The 17,581-nt window shown below is 44.5% G+C and overlaps 1 protein-coding gene across 2 annotated transcripts in view; it reads right to left on the bottom strand.

The window, feature by feature from the left end:
• LOC111843357 (EF-hand calcium-binding domain-containing protein 4B-like) overlaps positions 1-8,488 on the bottom strand; it is a 41,083-nt gene extending 32,595 nt beyond the window's left edge. The window contains exons 1-2 of one of the 2 annotated variants that reach the window (XM_023810884.2): positions 8,056-8,488; positions 1,587-1,875 (exon numbers count right to left, since the gene is read on the bottom strand). In XM_023810884.2, coding sequence (XP_023666652.1) covers positions 1,587-1,790 — 204 coding nt within the window. In that variant the 5' untranslated portion in view covers positions 1,791-1,875; positions 8,056-8,488. The remainder of the gene's footprint in view (positions 1-1,586; positions 1,876-8,055) is intronic. The other variant, XM_023810887.2, reaches the window with a different exon arrangement.
• Between the last annotated feature and the right edge of the window lie 9,093 nt (positions 8,489-17,581).

The raw sequence follows: 17,581 nt of genomic DNA, 5'->3' as shown, positions 1-17,581 counted from the left end.
ATAGTCACCTGCCAGTCATCAACACCACCCCATTCCAGTTCTTTGTGGGGGGCACATCACATCAAAAAAAGCAAGAAATGCAAGTAAATATCTGTAACAAAAGGGACTTTTTCCATGAAGACCACCACTTCATGAAGCAATTCAGGACACTGCTCTGAAAAGTAAACACAAAATATGCTGGTTTATGAACTCTTCACAGAATGACAAAAGCGAAGCAGCATCTGGTCAAGTAATCAAACTAGAAAAAAAAATTGGGTTAACAGATCATGTTCTCAAAACACAAAGAACCCAATACAGATCCAGACAACAATGACTGTAATGCACCTATTTGCCTGGCTTGTAAATTGTTTTGGAAAAAAATATTTGCTAAATAAATACCTGTAAATGTAACTGATTACACTTGATGGGTACTCTGCAGTACAGATAGGTATTCATCTGCTTTATAAAGACTAATGTGATAATTTCTATATCAAAGTTCTTTTTTCCCATAACATATAAAGAACAATGCAAATGGATTGTATGTTTAATTACCGATCCATTTCCAGGAAAGTGAGAAATGAGTTTATAGAAGAAATGAGTGGAGGCCACAATTCCTCACAACTGCTCTGAAAATTGTCTCCGGTAACCCACAGGTAATAAATCACCTTGGTTAAGGGGTGGGGATGCTGAGGATAATGATGGTGACTAATAATAACAATCCACTGTGGAGCCAGCTTTCACACCACACAACAGGAACCGGGACCATTATGTAGGTTAAACTTAACACATAATAAAAACTACACCATCACCCCAAAACAATGGAGGATAAACAAGTTGTTTTGTTAGATATTTGGAAGATCGATTGCAATCAAAATGGGACACAACCTTTTATTTATATTTTATTTATGCAACCCACAATAAGTTTGTAATTCATTATTAAATCTGTTTTAAGATTGATCTTTTGTTTTCCACAGAATAAAAAAAACAATGTAACATATTTCTCTAATTGATGCTGGCAAGTTTCACCATTGCTACTGGCAATATTTTAAAAAAGTATATTGGTTATCAATCTATTTTTCCAAGGCAGAAATATGAAGATGCAAGCAAAAGGGTATTCACTGATGCATCGAATGTAACTCTACTTCTGTGTCTTTTCCCCACACTTCCATGTAATTTACAAGTTAGGCAATGCTTATAGTCAACCAATCAGAAAGATATCGCTGAAAGCACCTCCCAAGCAGTTTGTGTTCAAACAATAAGCACCTAGTGTGGAGGGTTCCGGAATAGCCTCTGAGGAACTACAATCAGCCCGAGTTCTTGTGGTGTGACCAGGACAAAAGTTCCTGTTCCCTGAAAAAAGGTCCTGTTATGTGAAAGTTAGTGTGCAAATAAAACATGACAGGCCTGGCTGAAAATGCACCAAAAACGTCTCCAAAAGCTTGGTGGAGCTGCTGGCAAACAACTCCATCTGAGGAGGAATGAAGCTGCTGAAGACAAATGTACACACAAGTATGATGTCACAGGGCACAGAATGACAGCAGCTGGAAGAAGCCAAATAAACCATAAAGGAGAACCTCCTCCAGCCTCCTGAATCCCTTACTTCTTACCTGCATATCCCTGCGTGTCACAAATCCTTTGCCCTCCGTGTCACAAATCTGGAAGAAGTCTTGGGTTTTTCCCAGCAGAGCAGTGTGACCCCCATCAGTACCCTTTGGGCCCTTGCTTGGGCTTCGGATCAGCTCAGCGGCCATGTTCTGTAGGCAACCTCCCGACACCGGATCACCCCGTGCTGGGTCTGGGCCTGAAATCATGAAGAGACAGGGAGGGCCTGCCCCCTACCAGTGATTCCACTGTGCGTCTCCAAGCAACAGCCCCCTTAACTAGCTGATGGAGTCTCTGGAAAAGAGAGGAATAGATGAAGGATGATGGGTTACAAAGGATTCTTCAAAAGAAGATCTTGCTTGTTTTGGGAATGAGCTTGTCAATAAGAAAAAGTGGATGTACTGCAAAACAGCTACCATGAAGTTTGATTCTTCAGAACAAATGCAAGACCTAAATCACATGATATGGAGTCAGGATATGACTGCAGAAATTACTGCAGCCCTGCAGAGCCTCTGGGATCAGTTTACACATCTTGAAAGAAACAAACCCCTTTGCCAAGACGACCTAGAGGAATGGGCGGCAGCCTGAAAGTTCCTGTTTAAGCAGCACAGCTCCCTGCCCAGTAAGTCAATACAGTCAGCTGGTAAGTAAGAGGTTCGGGGCTAAAGCCTGATCTAATATTTGACAATGGGGTAGGAGAGTTTACCCTGTTTGCTCTGTATAATTAGGTGCATGTGAGGTAACAGGATAACAAAGCTGCAGGGCCAGCCTTAGCAGTAAGTGCAGGAATCCACTTCTTAGTAGAGATGCACCGATTTGATATTCAGATCGGAATCAGCACCGATCCAGACTATTTGACAGACTGGGTATCGTCCATGCATGACCGATCCACGTCCTATACTTACTTATTTAGTTCTTGGCACTCTCTAAAAAGATAGCTCCTATTTAGTGTTAAATTTATTTGTACAATCAATCGCATGACAGCTCTTTCCCATTTTACATGTGTTTTGTTGCGCCATTCAAATCGAACACTAACGCTGCCTCTCAGTCTTTTTTGCTACTCAGTGGGTGTAAATACAGTGAATTCCGACTGCTGTGACGTCATGCGCATACCCTTCGCAGTACGGGGAGCGTAAGATAAGACATGGACGATCTGGGAGTATTTTATGCTTTTAACAGAAACCAGTAGCACAGCTATTTGCAATCTTTGTAAAATAAAGCTTTGAGAGGTGGGAACAGCATTTAATGGACAATCCCACTTAAAGCACACGCAACCGCGAGACAAAAAAAAGCAATGGATGATTTGGGAGTCGCTAACCTGGACTGTCTTGCGAACTCGCTGCAGCTTGTGATACAAGAGGGGCTGTCATCACAACAAAGTGAAACTGCAGTTACACTTTGTTGTGAAGTGTTGGGCAAGCTGTAGTGAGCTAAGCTATCAGTTATTCAACAATAAATGATGCTTCACTACACAAAAGCTACCACCCATAGATCCCTACTCCTTAGTTTCAAAAGTCACTTTTTATCCTTTTTTGGAGAGTAATTCATTACTTAGCTGCAGAACAGCTACCAAGTCTGGATCTTAAATAACTGAATTTATCCAACATGGAATAAAAGTTTTCCTGAAATCTCAGATTCCAGCACAAAAAAAAATAAAATAAAAAACTGAACAGCATCCCTGGTTAAACAGAAAATACAAACTCTGACATACAAGGACCAGGGGGGTATTCCAGAAAGCTTGGTTAACTTACCATTTGGTAAATCTTAACCTCTGGGTTGATATACCCCAAACCCGCATACCATGAGTATGTCGATTCCAAAGCACCTGAGAAGAGTAAGTTCAATCAACCTCCTATTGGTTACCCAGAGTTAATGCGCGTGCACCGTGCATACATAAAGACGTTTTCAATTGATCGCCGATTTCACGAGTCAAAATGGAAAATCAAAGTGAATAAAAGAGAGCGGCATACTTCAAAGAGGCGGAGTTGGACGTTTTAATGCACGCATATGAGGAATTCAAGCCAATAATAATGAATAAAAGCAATACGGCTGCATCAGCTAAAGAAAGAGAGTTGGCTTGGCAAAAAATAACGGACAGAGTAAATGCGTGTGTATTAAATTGCAAATTTGACATCGCCTCCCCTTTTATTATAATGCAAAATAATTAAACACGTACCCCTTCCGCATCCTTTTGACTGTTAAATCACTATGAAAGCATTTACTTTTCCTGCCATTCATTTCTTTAGGTTAAATTAACAATGTGTATCGACTAGGAATATATGGTTTCTTATTTAATAAGGTGTAATCCTTCTGGAGCCAGAAGAACTTTGAGCCAAGTCAAAATGAAGCAGAAAAACATTCCGCAAAAAGGTAATATTTGATTACACGATCACTGAACTATTTATTAAACACGATTTAGTATATTCTTTCTGTCATGTAGCTAATAGAAAAAAGGCTGAAGCCCGTCTAACTGGCGGGGGCCCACCACCACCTCCCCTCACCCCATCTGAGGGCAACCAGTGGTAACCAGCATTGTACTGTCCTGTAATGATTACCTATAGTTAGTGGAAAAAAGTAATGAGTTTGATGATTTTAACAAGGCAAAAAATTAAGGATACAAAATCAAGTTACCTGCACATTGATACTATGAATAGATTTCCTATTAACATATATAGTCTCCCTCATTTATTGAAGGAGCTTTAATAGGAATGTAGGTGCCATCAATGCACCCAATTATGAATGAATAAATGAATGAATGCCTTTTATTGTCACTATACATGTATTACATGTATTCCAAATTACATTTGGAAACCCTGAAATAGAAAGTCATATATGGAAGTATCAAGTGTGTGTGTGTGCAGGATGAATACATGTATAGATATAAATAGTATGACTACATATTAAATATGCATCATAGATTTTACTACAAAGGACAAACCTACCACTCTGTGGAATTCCTCTTTAATAACACGCAGAGCTTTATGGACAGGGAACTGTACAAACGTGTGTAAGAAGCGTTAAGTAGCTACCAGACATAATGTGCGAACGGCTCTACACACAGTTGCCTTTCCCACATGCTCTGCGTCGCCCATATTGTAAAAAAATGCCCTGACGCAAAAAACCGAAGTGCTATGTACAGAATGTTTTCTGTGCTAAGCGCAGACCCGCGGTTTGGGTTTGTGACATTTGCAATATGCGGTTTCAAGAGATGTTAAGTAAATTAACGATTCTTTTGAAAACTGATAACGTTTTTTCAAATAATCATTAGGAAATGAAAAGATATCAATACGTGGTCTTATAACTCTCTCCCGGCGAAAAAAACCTTGTATAATTTGTGCCTCCATGTCCACAGGATCGTCATCAAAAGGGCACGCCATGCTCAGTAACCTTCTGCAACAAACTGACCCTGGAACATAACCTGCTACGGAGCAGGTTATCTTCAGAGAGTAAGCTGCTATGGTTACGTACATACCCAGAAAGTTAACCTCCGTTTTTGGAACCGAAAGATGAGGTTATCCACTAACTTACCCTTAAACTTACCCGGGTATGTCACATAACCTGCTTTCTGGAATACCCCCCAGTTCTGTCAACCGTCAAGGAGTAAAAAGACAAGAAAAAAAGTCTTTAAAAAAAATGCTATGAGGTACTGAGGAATTTTGATATGGTATCCAACCAAAAAAAAAACCTCATCAACCCTGTGCATGTACATAAGCAGACTTAACCTGAATTTAAAATACTACAAGAAAAACACAAAGGAGGAAGTCAATAACAACAAGAAGAACAATAGGCCTGTCATAAACTCTGACATAAATACTGCCTTATGATAGGGTGACCAGATAATCCATGTCAGGGAGGACACTGAGCTACTTCGGGTTTTACAAACTACTTTCAAATTGAAAGGCTCCTGTGCTCGGCTAAATAGTTCAGCTCTTCTTGTGCTTTGACTGGTTTGTTTCCTTGACTGAAAGGCTCATCAAGCTGTTTCACATTAGCATTAGTGACACATGCATGATTATAGGAGACTGACCAATCAGCACACAGTAAGAGCTCAGTGCTCAAGTGAAATCCGGGTCCTTTTAATTGAAATGGTAATTTACAATTCCTGTCCTAGCTCAGAGTGTCCTCCCTGACATGGATTATCTGGTCACCCTACCTTATGAGTAACTGTGCACTTCATGGCACGTTTCTTTGCTGTGAGATGTACGACTGCTTATGCAGCATAACACACCAAAATACCACAGAGGCATCTCGGCTTTAGCAGATTTGTGCACCACACTGACATGCCGATGCGGTAACACAACGCCGTGTGGTTACCGTGTTATTGACATTAATCTCACCCATTCTTCATTTGCTCTACAGGCGGATTATTGCCCCAGTTGCCTCAGGAGTGAACTTTTAGATAGATTTTATTACATTTATTAGGCCAGGCATATTCAAGATACACATTTATATTTGATGTAATTTGACACATTATATATGCAAGTACTACTGGACATTAAATGTAGACTCATATTTGTCAAACTGCAGGAGTGCCCAAACTATACAATTTGATGAACTGGGGGGTTCACAAATCATGTTTTCCTGAATCAATACAGGACACAACATTATACCTTTACTATGGGCAATCCTAAAATATATGGAACGGGAGGCAACTTTCCCATTAGAGTTTCATGGCTTGGGGGCTAGGGCCCCTCCCCTAGGATTCCTTAGACATACTCACTGCAGCCCTGTACCGGACAAAGAGTTTTGATGATGGACGGAGGGCCAAAACATAGGCCTGACCGTCACAAACAGCATCTCAACCAGATTAATGTTAAGGTGAAACGGCTTGACTGTTAACTACCAGTTAACCTCTAGTCCTTATCTTCATTCAGATGAACAGCAGATAAGTATTCAGCATTTTGTGCTCAGTGATGTTAACAGGTTGGAACAAACACTTAATCTATTTACCACCATCTCCAGTTTTGTGGCATTTTATGGAGACAGGGAAGGTGCAACTTACAAACCCTGGAGAGGAAACATCATTACCATGCATGGTTCATATTAGAGCATATGCCGACTGTGAAAGGCATGGAGCATTTCAGAAAAGGTTCCTGCTATCATTCATTTATTTCATACTCTGGTGTTACTAGGTCACATTGAGCAAACGGAGAGCCACATCAGTCGTGTGACGCATCCTTGCTCACTCAAAGAGAGCTTCTGCACACGGAAGATCTGTACGTATTGTAGGCATTTCAATCTGAGCCAATCAATGTTTTTCTTCACTTACCTGGGAGGGGGTCTAGAGGAGCCTGAAGCCCAACCCAAGAAACACCGGGCTCCTTCCTAGTTCCCAATACACCTGTACTAGGTATACAGTGTTCTTGATTGGCTAGGAGCTAGGACAGACTAAAAATGTGGACTATCTGGAGGTCCTGTGATCTGTGAAACCCTGACTTAGTGGACAGGGCTAGAAGTAGGGGACACACTATAGGCCTATTATCTACAGCTAATAATTCCAATACAGTTTGTATTACAAACTTGCGTTCTTACAGAAACTAATACTAAAATACTACGGTAATGGAATGCACATATATTGAATACAAATCATATAATAAAACTTAATTTTGATATACATACAGATTAAAAGACACTTTACAGGTAGGCCTAAAGTCACAGTCAAAGATTTTTTTTAAGTGTTTAGCGGGAGGAAGTGCTTGGATCCACACACACATATGAAATTAATAAGAACATGTAGTGTGGACGCTGAAGAACTCGACTGTACAGAGGAAGTGAGTTTTGCGATTGATGCTGCTGATTTTCCAGCACCGATCCCTGTCTGTCCATCTCTCTTACCCAGGTCACTGGTCCTATACAGCCTACCCCTCAGAACGGTGCTCTTCGCGACTCATAACCCAACACTGATCTATCCACATCCATCCACCTCACACTAAAATAAACCCTCGGTATTTCTGAAAAGCTGAAGATCGCATTGCTTTTAAGGAATCTGTAAAACATATATTGCCCACTTCCTGCTCCTGTTTATTTTTACGCAACACGATGCACAATGAAGTAACAACCTATGAGAGTAATGCGATCTTAATGATGAAGATGTAAACTAAACTAATATCTAGCACAGCAAGCATATAAGAATTAACGCATTCCCACACATACATGACGTTGCAATAAACGCCAAACATACGGAGGCATATTTGTTTTTGAGAGGTATTCTTATACAGTGATAAAGGGTAAACGAAAGTGAAGCGTGTCAGGTGGCTTCAGCTGGAAACTCTAAGGCGGTCACAGGCTCTTTCAGTTTTAAACCCAGGGTAACGGGCCGGTCTGCAAGAACGCGACCGACTCGGCCAGCGGACACCTGTTATCCAGCGCTTTTCCTTTACTTCGCACATTATTAAACTAATCGTATGTTTTTAAAAATCAGAGTATACATGATGACTATAAACTACAAGGGACCGGTTAAAAAGAAAATCTTACCTTTAACTTTGGTCCCAAACGCGCAAAGGCTGCTGCGTTATACAAAGCGGAAGGAAACTAGTTTAACGTGTTACTCATCAGCCAGCTCAAATGGAAAGTGAGATAGAGGTACGATGACCTATGAAGGTGGTCGGGGAACCGTACAAACCGCCCTTTTGGTAAATGAACGCAAGTTGCATGGGCTGGGCGGGAGGCTGAGTTCCGGACTGAGCCGGACAGATGGATATAAAATACCAAAAGTCACAAGCGGGAATTCAATACACACGGATAGGTATAAAATAAGCCTACCAAAAGTCACAAAGAGGGTATCTGTCACACCCCGATCCTCCTGTGCCACGCCCCCCTCGTTAACCTCATGTTGATTCCCAGTGTTTAACAGCTGTTTCTGATTGTTGTCATTAGTCCAGTGTATTTAGTCCGCGTTTCCGTTCGTTTCCCCAGTCCGGTCATTGACGTTACGTGTGTTTTGGAGTCTGTTACCCCAGCAATAAAGCCCTTTTTGTTCATATTCATGGCTTACTGTACGTCGCCTGCTTCCGTGTCGGATCGTGACAGTATCTTCAAAACGCAGATTAGTTTAAAATAGCATTACTGCACAAATAATACACCAGACAACTATATGCACGCTATGTGGGAATGCACAGCTGTTCACCTATTTTGGCAGAGGGTATGCAAAGACTTATCTACGTATTTAGGGTATAATATTCCGGCCTCCCCGAGATTATGCTTGCTAGGCGATGTAAGTAATGTGATGTGTGGACTAGAGTTGTGACGTTCGCGAACGAACCGATTCTTTTGAACGGCTCATAAACATGAACGATGGGAGCCGTTCTTTCTGTCGTTCTTTTTTTCCTATGCGTGTTTCACACAGATGCACACAAATTAGCTCCTCCGCGAGACAGAACAGTTATAGGGGGAGGGGCGCACCCAGCGCAGGGGTGCTACTGCCTAACAGCATGATGATAGTTGTGCACGCATCCTTCACTTCCACATTGTGTGGAAGTGTTTGTAGTAAAAGCTGTTTTGCACAGAAATTCATTGCAGCCGGCTTTGTTTTTGATGTTTATTTGTGAGTAGGTATTGTATGAATAACATAAGTCAACGTAGCTTTACACATACACACACTTTGTACTAAAGGTAAATCCAAAATAGTGATGTCACTGTCTAAGCAGAGGGATGTTGTGCAACCATATGGAATATAGTCCACACATGACAAATGAGGTAATAATCAATATTTCAGAATAATTCAAACTCAAATATTGGTGTGTGATATCTGAGTTTTAAGTATTTGACTACAAATCTCACCTCATCATTCCTCCCAGTGATTATTTCCAGGATAAACTGAGATGCCCCCAAGCTGGCTTCTTAAAACTGACTAAATATTTAAAAAGAGCCAAAAGAGCCGTTCTTTTGAACGGCTCTTTGAAAGGAACGGATCGCCAAGATCCGGATCCCCTCAAAGAGCCATAAATCCCATCACTAGTGTGGACTGATTTGGGTGTGGATGGGCGGAGACATGGGTAAATTGATTGGATTGATTGTAGCAGGTGTGGCTGAGTCGGGAGTATTCTGGAATAAGGCAGGATATAAAAGGATACGAGAAATAGGTGGGGAGAGATCGTGTTGTGTACCTGCGGCTGGATACTTTTGGGACGGGAGGGTGTCGTTCGCAGTTGTTTAGGATTGCCGGCGACGAAGACAGACAGCTGAGGGGGATTAGCTGTGCCTGTGCCTGTGCTAGGAGGGGAGGTTTGTTGCCTCCTGTAGTGAGTTAGGGTTGGGCTTGTAGGAAAGTGGAGTGCCGCAATTGGGTCTGGCATATCAGCGTGGGCTTGATTCTTGTTAGCTTCTTTGAGTTGTGCTCCCTTCGTATTGTAGGGTAGCGTCTTGAATTCGAACCCCACGGGGGGGTGTTGCCCACTGGCGAGTTAAGTAACTTTTATATGTGTGTGTGAATGTGTGTGTGCGCGCGTGTGTGTGCTGGTGTGTTACGGGGGAGGGAGTAACTGCATCCCGCGCTGGTGCTTCTCGTTGGTGTGTGTGCAGCCTTATAGTGTGTGGGGATTATGTGGTCTGCAGTGCCTCTTTAGAGGGTGTAAGCTTTAATTTAGTGTGTGGTGTAATGAAACCCATTGTCTGGTATTGCTGATTACTCCTACCTTCGTGATGTCTTTTACCCTTTTAAAAGTGTTTATGAACTAATAAAGATTGTCGATCCTTCTATATAAACCTTTGGTTGTGATCATTACAGGCTTGGATAATTGTTGCAGCTTTTACTGCACTAAAGGACCCAGATTTATTACAGTAATATGGATCTGGAGGGTAGTGCAACACAAATGGTTCTCACCGCCTTGTGCATCGCAAAGAAAACTATTCTTGTGAATTGGAAATCAAAAAACAATCTGAGTATTAATCAGTACAAAGGTCTCTTGTTGGATCACATTGGTATGGAGCGATTGTCTGCTTCCTCCAAGAATCAATTGGCCAATTTCAACTCTGTCTGGTCCCCAATAATTGACTCCATCACTTAGTAGGTGTGTGGCGTCATGGCTTTGTTGTTCCTTGTGTCCCTTGGGTGTTGGGAGGGCTCTGGGGGGCGTGGGTGCCAGTGGCTCCGTGGGGCTGGGGGCCTGCGGTTCCTGGGCTGGGGGTTGTGGGTCGCCCCTGGGTTGGCGGGGTGGGGGGGCTGGGGGCGTCTACCCGGTGGCCGCGGGGGGGGCCGGGCAGGGGGCGTCGGCCGTGGCCGGGTGGCTAGGGCCTCGTGGGTGCGGGGTTGGGCTCGGGGCTCCGGGGGGCCCGCTAGTGGGGTGGGGGCCTCGTCCGTGCCGGGGGGGCCAGTCTCCCCCTGGGCGCCCCTTCCCATGTGGGACTGACTAGGGCAGGGGTCTCCAACTCCGGTCCTGGAGAGCTACTATCCAGTAGGTTTTCTATCCTACCTGGCTTCTGATGAGTCACACCTGTTCTCAGGTAAATACCAGGACCAGGTGTGGCTCATCAGAAGCCAAGTAGGATAGAAAACCTACTGGATAGTAGCTCTCCAGGACCGGAGTTGGAGACCCCTGGACTAGGGTGTTGCTCTGGGAGCCTCTGGGCATGCTGGCCTCTGGGGGGAGGGCACCAGGGCAGGGTACAGAGGGTACAGGTCCCAGGTCAGTCTGTCTGGCGAGTGTAGGTGTTTGTATGAGAGCGGCTCGTCAACGAGGCCTTCGCAGATGAGGCTCCGGATACCCCCCTCGGGTTGGGGCGGGGGTGCTGCGGCGGGGGGGGTGGCGCACCCGTGGGCGTTGGCGCCACGCATCTGGGCGCATCATGCTGGATGCCCGCTGCCCTGCTGCATTACCACCTATTCCCTCACAGCCCCCTACAGCCCACACCCACCAACACCACACTCCATATAGGTACTGGGGGGTGATCAGCTAGTCACCCCCCATCTCTTTTAATTCCACTTTAGACACCACACCCACAACACCACACTGCATCACACGGAGGGAAGGGGGGGGGTGACTAGCCACTCACCCCCCTCTGTATTATTTTAATTGCACTTCAGACATACATTTATGTCGCACCACTCTTTCACATAGGGCATTGGAGGGTGGGGAGAGCTGTGCAGGTCCTGGGTCGGCTGCTTTGGCAGCCCACAGCTGGACAGCGCGGCTCCCTTCTCCTCTATTTTAACTCCACTTTAGACATTGAGGGCCTGTGGGGGCTGGGGGGGAGGACCGCAGCTCTGGCTGGGGTATCCATCCCCCACTTGAGTCCCCCCACATTTTAACTGCACCCTAGCTCCACACACACACCCATTCCCACTGAACAAGGGGGGTGGTGGGCGGACCAGGGGAGTTGGGGGATGGGGGGGGCGGCGGGTGTTGGCTGGCGGGCCTGGGTGCGGGGCGCCGGCGTCCGAGGGGGGCTGCCAGCCTTCGGCGGGGTGCCGCTAGCCTGCGACCTGCGGGGTAGGGGAACATCTTCTGGAGCCGACCACTGGACAATTCCAGGGCATCTGCTGTTGGGCCTCGAGATGAGTGTGTGCGTGTGTGCGTGCGTGTCTGTGCGTGTATCTGGTGAGTGTGTGCATGTGGGCGTGTGTGTCTGTGGGTGTATCTGGTGAGTGTGTGCGTGTGGACGTGCGTGTCTGTGTGTGTATCCGGTGAATATGCATGCTCTGTTTATCTGCATATATGGCCTGGGACGGGGGAGCACGTCGGGGTTGGGGTGGTGCGGGTGTGGTGGGGTGCGACTGTTTGGTGAATGTGGGTATCTGGGTATGAACGGCTCGTCGGCGATGCCGGCGCAGATGAGGCCCCAGACACCTCCTTGGGTTGGGGCGGGGGGCAGTGCCCCACTCATACATACACTCACAACACACAAACATACACACATACACATATGCGTACACACACACATACACGTATGCGTACACACACACACATACACGTATGCATACACACATACACGTACATATGCACACACACACACATACACACACTTTCATATCAACACACATACACTTAGAATGCACACACACACAGACATGCGCGCACACACACACACACACACAAGAGAGCCTAGGGCTCTCTTCCCCTATTTTATCCCTCTTTCCCCTTGTCTGGGTGTGTGTGTGTGTGAGAGTGTGTGTGAAAGTTGGTGTGTGGCTTCCACTCCCTCCTCTCAGATGCAGATACGGGTACGACGATATTTAGACAGTGGTCTGCTTATGCATATATATTTATTTTCTTTCGTTGGTATTAACGTATTTAATTCCAGAAGCAGATACTGGCACAAGCACATTCCCATGTCATAATGGTACCACTGGTTTCTTTGTGTGTATACTGTTTGTGTGTGTCCCTGGATCTTATCTTTCAGATACAGCAGCTGGTGTGATCATACGATGTAAAGCAGCAAGATGCAGAAGCTGTCCTCTTATTACTCTTTCCTTTTTGTTCTACTGTTTATTATGTATTATTTCTCTTTCCCTGTCTCTCTCTCTCTCTGACCCCCCTCCTTATTTTATTTTTATTATGTATTTATTTATTTTTCTACTTCCTCTGTCTCTCACCCCTTTCTCTCCTTTCTCACTGTCTCTCTCTATCTCTTTCCCACTAACCCCCACTGTCAGCTCCGGCTTTGTGGCGCATTGACATAAAAATGATTAATAAAGAGTATACCTCAAGTAACAAGAGGAGCTTAAATCCGAAGCTCCACTTGTTAAAATAAAAGTGTTGGCACAATAAGGCACCCAGACTAACATCCTGCTTGCTAAACTGCCGGACACGACAAGGGGGAAAAAAAAAATTAAAAAAAATAGCATTAGTCAGAAAGCGTTCATTTTTACCACACAAGGAAAGGTATAAAAGATTGTAAGGGATGGATATATATAAAACAGTTAACTATATCTTGTAATAAGCTGCCACCCTGTGGTCCAAAGTTGAAACTCATAATTCAAAAATTGGTTTGATTCAAAGGAATTAAATTTTTATTCAGTGCCCTATACCTCATGTCTCAATGTGCTTAACTCTAGGTTCAACCAAATGATTTGGTAATCGTAAAGAAAATAATGGACATACAAGAATTACCATCAATGGAGACAATGTGTGTTTACAAAGCTGTAGTGAAATGTCTTTAAAATGCTTTAAAATTGGTCGTGTTGATTAGGATCGAACTTTCACCGCAGCCTCAACCGGCAAAATCTCCACACACAGGGACATTAACATGGTCAGAGGCCCTTGGGGTTTTTGAATTTTCAGAGGTTAATGGTAAAAAATTGTCAACCGGGGTGTGGTGAGGGTAAAAATTGTCAACAAGGGAGCTTGGTGACAGTATAAGTTGTTGACCCAGGCCCCTTTTGGAGGCCCCTTTTTAACGAGCCGTCCTGGACTGAAGCCCAGGTAAGCGCATGCATTAAAACAATGTAGTAACGGATATATCAGTATATTGGAATATTGACATGGCTTTGAAGCCCTCAAGTGGCCATAAATGATATCGCAGCAGTCATTCAGCAGTGGCAAACCTGCTGTATGAAAATTTTAATTTCAATTGAAGTTGTCTTGAATGCAAACTGTACAGAGTTATTATATCGTTTTTGCAAACAGGAAAGCATATCATGGGGGGGGGGGGTTGTACTTGGATACCCAAAGAATTAAGAGCCAGATAATGCCTATGATCAAGAACCTGTTAAGCACAAAATGTATTTTATGTGAATATTTTGCAGCTCTGTATCTCAATTTGGGGGTTGCAGGATCATTTTTTTGTTTTTAAACAGTGCATGAACACATTGTGCTACTGTTAGTGCACTTCTTATGTAATATTTATTACTACTGTAGTACAGTAACTGTGCTTTTTTTGGAAATGTCACGCCCTGGTCGTCTGATCCTCCCCGTGTGCTACGCCCCCCTCTCTACCTCGTGTGGAATCCCCATGTTCTCAGCGGTTCCTCGTCCTGTTAACTACTCAAGGGTGTCAGAAGCATTTTGAATGTGGGGGGGACACACTGGCCTAAAACTAATATTTTATGTTAAATGTGGGGGGGTCCAAACGAATAATTATGAAATGTGAGGGGGACACGTCCCCCTCAGAATTAATGGCGGCAACGGCCATGTAACTTCTGTTGTTACGTATTTAAGTCCGTGTTTGTGTATCTTTGGTAGTCAGGTCACTAACGTCCTTTCGTGCTCCTTAGTGTATTTCATCCTGAATAAACCCCGTGTTCACCTGATTTCCCTGGCTCCTGTGCTGCTTCTTCGCTCCTTGTGTAACAGGAAATAAATTTGGTTCATTTTTTTTTAATTTGGGGCATGATTTAATGACCAAGAAAAAATGTGGGTCCTGAGGCTAAACAAATGCTGTTGTACAGGAACAACAGGCCCGGGGCCCATTAGACCCATAAAAGTTACACTGCAGTGGACACAAAATCAAAAAAGAAATTCATTATGCAAATTTGTAAAACAAATGAACCAGAAATACAGTTCAACCAAGGAGACCTCAATTGATTGTTGACATGAGTGTTTTATTTGGTTAAACAATTTAAATGAGTATGAGAAGAGTGATTTGGCAAAGCCCGTCTCTTGGTCGTCGGTTCGATCAAGCCGACAGATCTGGCTGGGCGACCAGGCAGGAGGCGAAGGAGCCAACCCCGGACCAGGACGGGGAGCTGAAGGTGGTGGAGGGGAGGAGGTGGGCGAACCGAATAGCTGTAACGGCAAAGAAGTGGGTTAGACTTATTCTTTATATACTGTAGAACTTGGACCGCTGTGATTGGACATGTTGGCATTCATTAGGTCTCCTTGTTTGAACTTTCGTATTCACTTTCATTTCAACCAAGGAGACCTCAATAGATTGTTGACATGAGTGTTTATTTGGTTAAACAATTTAAATGAGTATGAGAAGAGTGATTTGGCAAAGCCTGTCTCTTGGTCGTCGGTTCCATCAACTCTGAAGCCGACAGATCTGGCTGGGCGACCAGGCAGGAGGTGAAAGAGCCAACCCCAAAAGTTAATATAATGAAGAGGGTGAAGAGTAAGACAACTGTACCACATGGGCTATCAGGCGAGGCTCTAGACCTGTTGAGAGGAAACAGAAAACAATGTTTAGATAGCAACATCTTGACTAATTGAATGTAGAAATTGATCATAACCTTTTCCAGCTGTTGAAGGGCTATTGAAATAAATTACGCGTCTTGAGAGAAGTACAGGATTGCTGCGAGGATTGCTGGGATTGCTGCGAGAGAGTGGTGTTGAGCTGCAGCGATTGTTTGGGATTGTTTTTTTGGAGTGTTTTGAGTGTTTGTGTGCTTTACCTGTTTACGTGGGTGGCTGTTTATTTCTATTTATTGTTCTTATTTCGGTCAGCGTGAGTGCTTGTCTGTCCTGTCTGTTAATCAACAGCGCGATTATTACCGACGGAGAGCTGCGGGTGTCGCGTGCGCGGCGTTTTTCTGTCCGCGTTTAAACTCCGTAACGAACACCCGCGGGGCGATTATAACTAACAACATCTAACGTCGGTATCGCTACCAAGCGTCGGAAAAGGACAGTTGCTCCTGAGCTTTGCTCGGTCGCCAGTCGGGGCCGGGAGGACATTTTCCACTTTTTTCCCGCTCCGGCAGTAGCCTGCTGTGAGGGGGTTTTTGTGGTTTTTCGACCTCCCAAGAGCAACTTCGATTTCGCCTTGTTTTTAGTTCATACTTGGTTCAGGCAGAAGTTCTTCTGGTAAGTAGTAGTAAGTTTATCAGGTTTAAAATTTTTAATAAAATAATAATTAAGTTCCGTTTTAACACAAGTAATAACTTATTTTAGTGTACTCCGCACGTTACTGCATTTATTGTTACGCAAATTAATCTTTATAGTTAAATACACTATATAAATTTACTGGGCTGGGAGTACGGGGTCATAGTGAGTTAGTTAATTATGGGGCCAGCTCAGTGTTGCGTTTGCAAGATGTTTGCCCTTCTGGACGTTAGTGTCCAGTCGGACTTCATCTGCGAGCGATGTAAGCTAGTGGACTCACTCATGGTCAAGGTTCGCGACCTTGAGGAGCAACTGGCTCGCATCCAATGCAACAGTGAGTTAGATGAGCTAGTTGATACGCCGTTTAGGGAGACGGTGTGTACGCCACTAACGGGGGGGAGGGAGAATGAAGAGCAGAGAGGTCGAGAGAGCTGGGTGACCGTAGGTCGTAGACGCAGGAAAAGGCGTACACACGTTACAGAGGCGGCATCACCTGAGGTGTCTGTGTCTAACAGGTTTCAGGTGCTTCCAGCTTTAGAGCCGGAAGGGACTGGGGAAGCAGGTGGGCCCTTGGGCACTGAGGAGCCCCCTCCCCCCAGAAAGAGGGAGGTTGTGGTAGTGGGGGATTCAATTATTAGGGGAGTAGACAGTTATGTGTGCACGCGTGATAGAGGGTCCCGTACGGTGTCTTGCCTGCCTGGTGCCCAGGTAGGAGACCTTCCAGATCGTGTGGACAAGCTTTTGGCCCCAGCTGGGGTGGATCCAGTTGTCGTGGTGCATGTTGGCACCAACGACATAGGCAAGGGTAGAAGGGCTGTTCTGCAGGATAAATTTATAGAAGTCGCCAATAAGCTTAGAAGCAGAACGTCCATGGTGGTATTTTCCGAAATACTCCCCGTGCCACGCGCAAGTGAGGCTAAGTTAGCTGAGATAAGGAGATTAAATGCGTGGCTAAAAGGATGGTGTAGGAAAGAGGGGTTTAGGTTTATGGGGCACTGGAGGACCTTCTGGAACAGGTGGGACCTGTTCAAGCCGGATGGGTTGCATCTGAACCGGAGGGGAACCAGTGTACTGGGAAGGCGTATTTGTAGAGTAGTTGAGGAATGTTTAAACTAGGGACTGGGGGGGCAGGGAGGTTAGTTAAGTATGTAACTGGGGGGAAACGGAAAGCCCAAAAAAATCATATTATAAGTAGGCACTGTAATAAGCCTACCCTTTGTTGTCTGTATTTAAACGCCAGGAGTATTAGGAATAAAATTCATGATTTAGAGGCTCTTATCTCATTGGACTCTTATGATATTATAGCA

Source organism: Paramormyrops kingsleyae, chromosome 3, assembly GCF_048594095.1.
Source record: "Paramormyrops kingsleyae isolate MSU_618 chromosome 3, PKINGS_0.4, whole genome shotgun sequence".
NCBI classification, from domain to species: domain Eukaryota; kingdom Metazoa; phylum Chordata; class Actinopteri; order Osteoglossiformes; family Mormyridae; genus Paramormyrops; species Paramormyrops kingsleyae.
The sequence above is the reverse complement of the archived record's forward strand: the minus strand, read 5'-3'. Positions and strand labels throughout refer to the sequence as shown.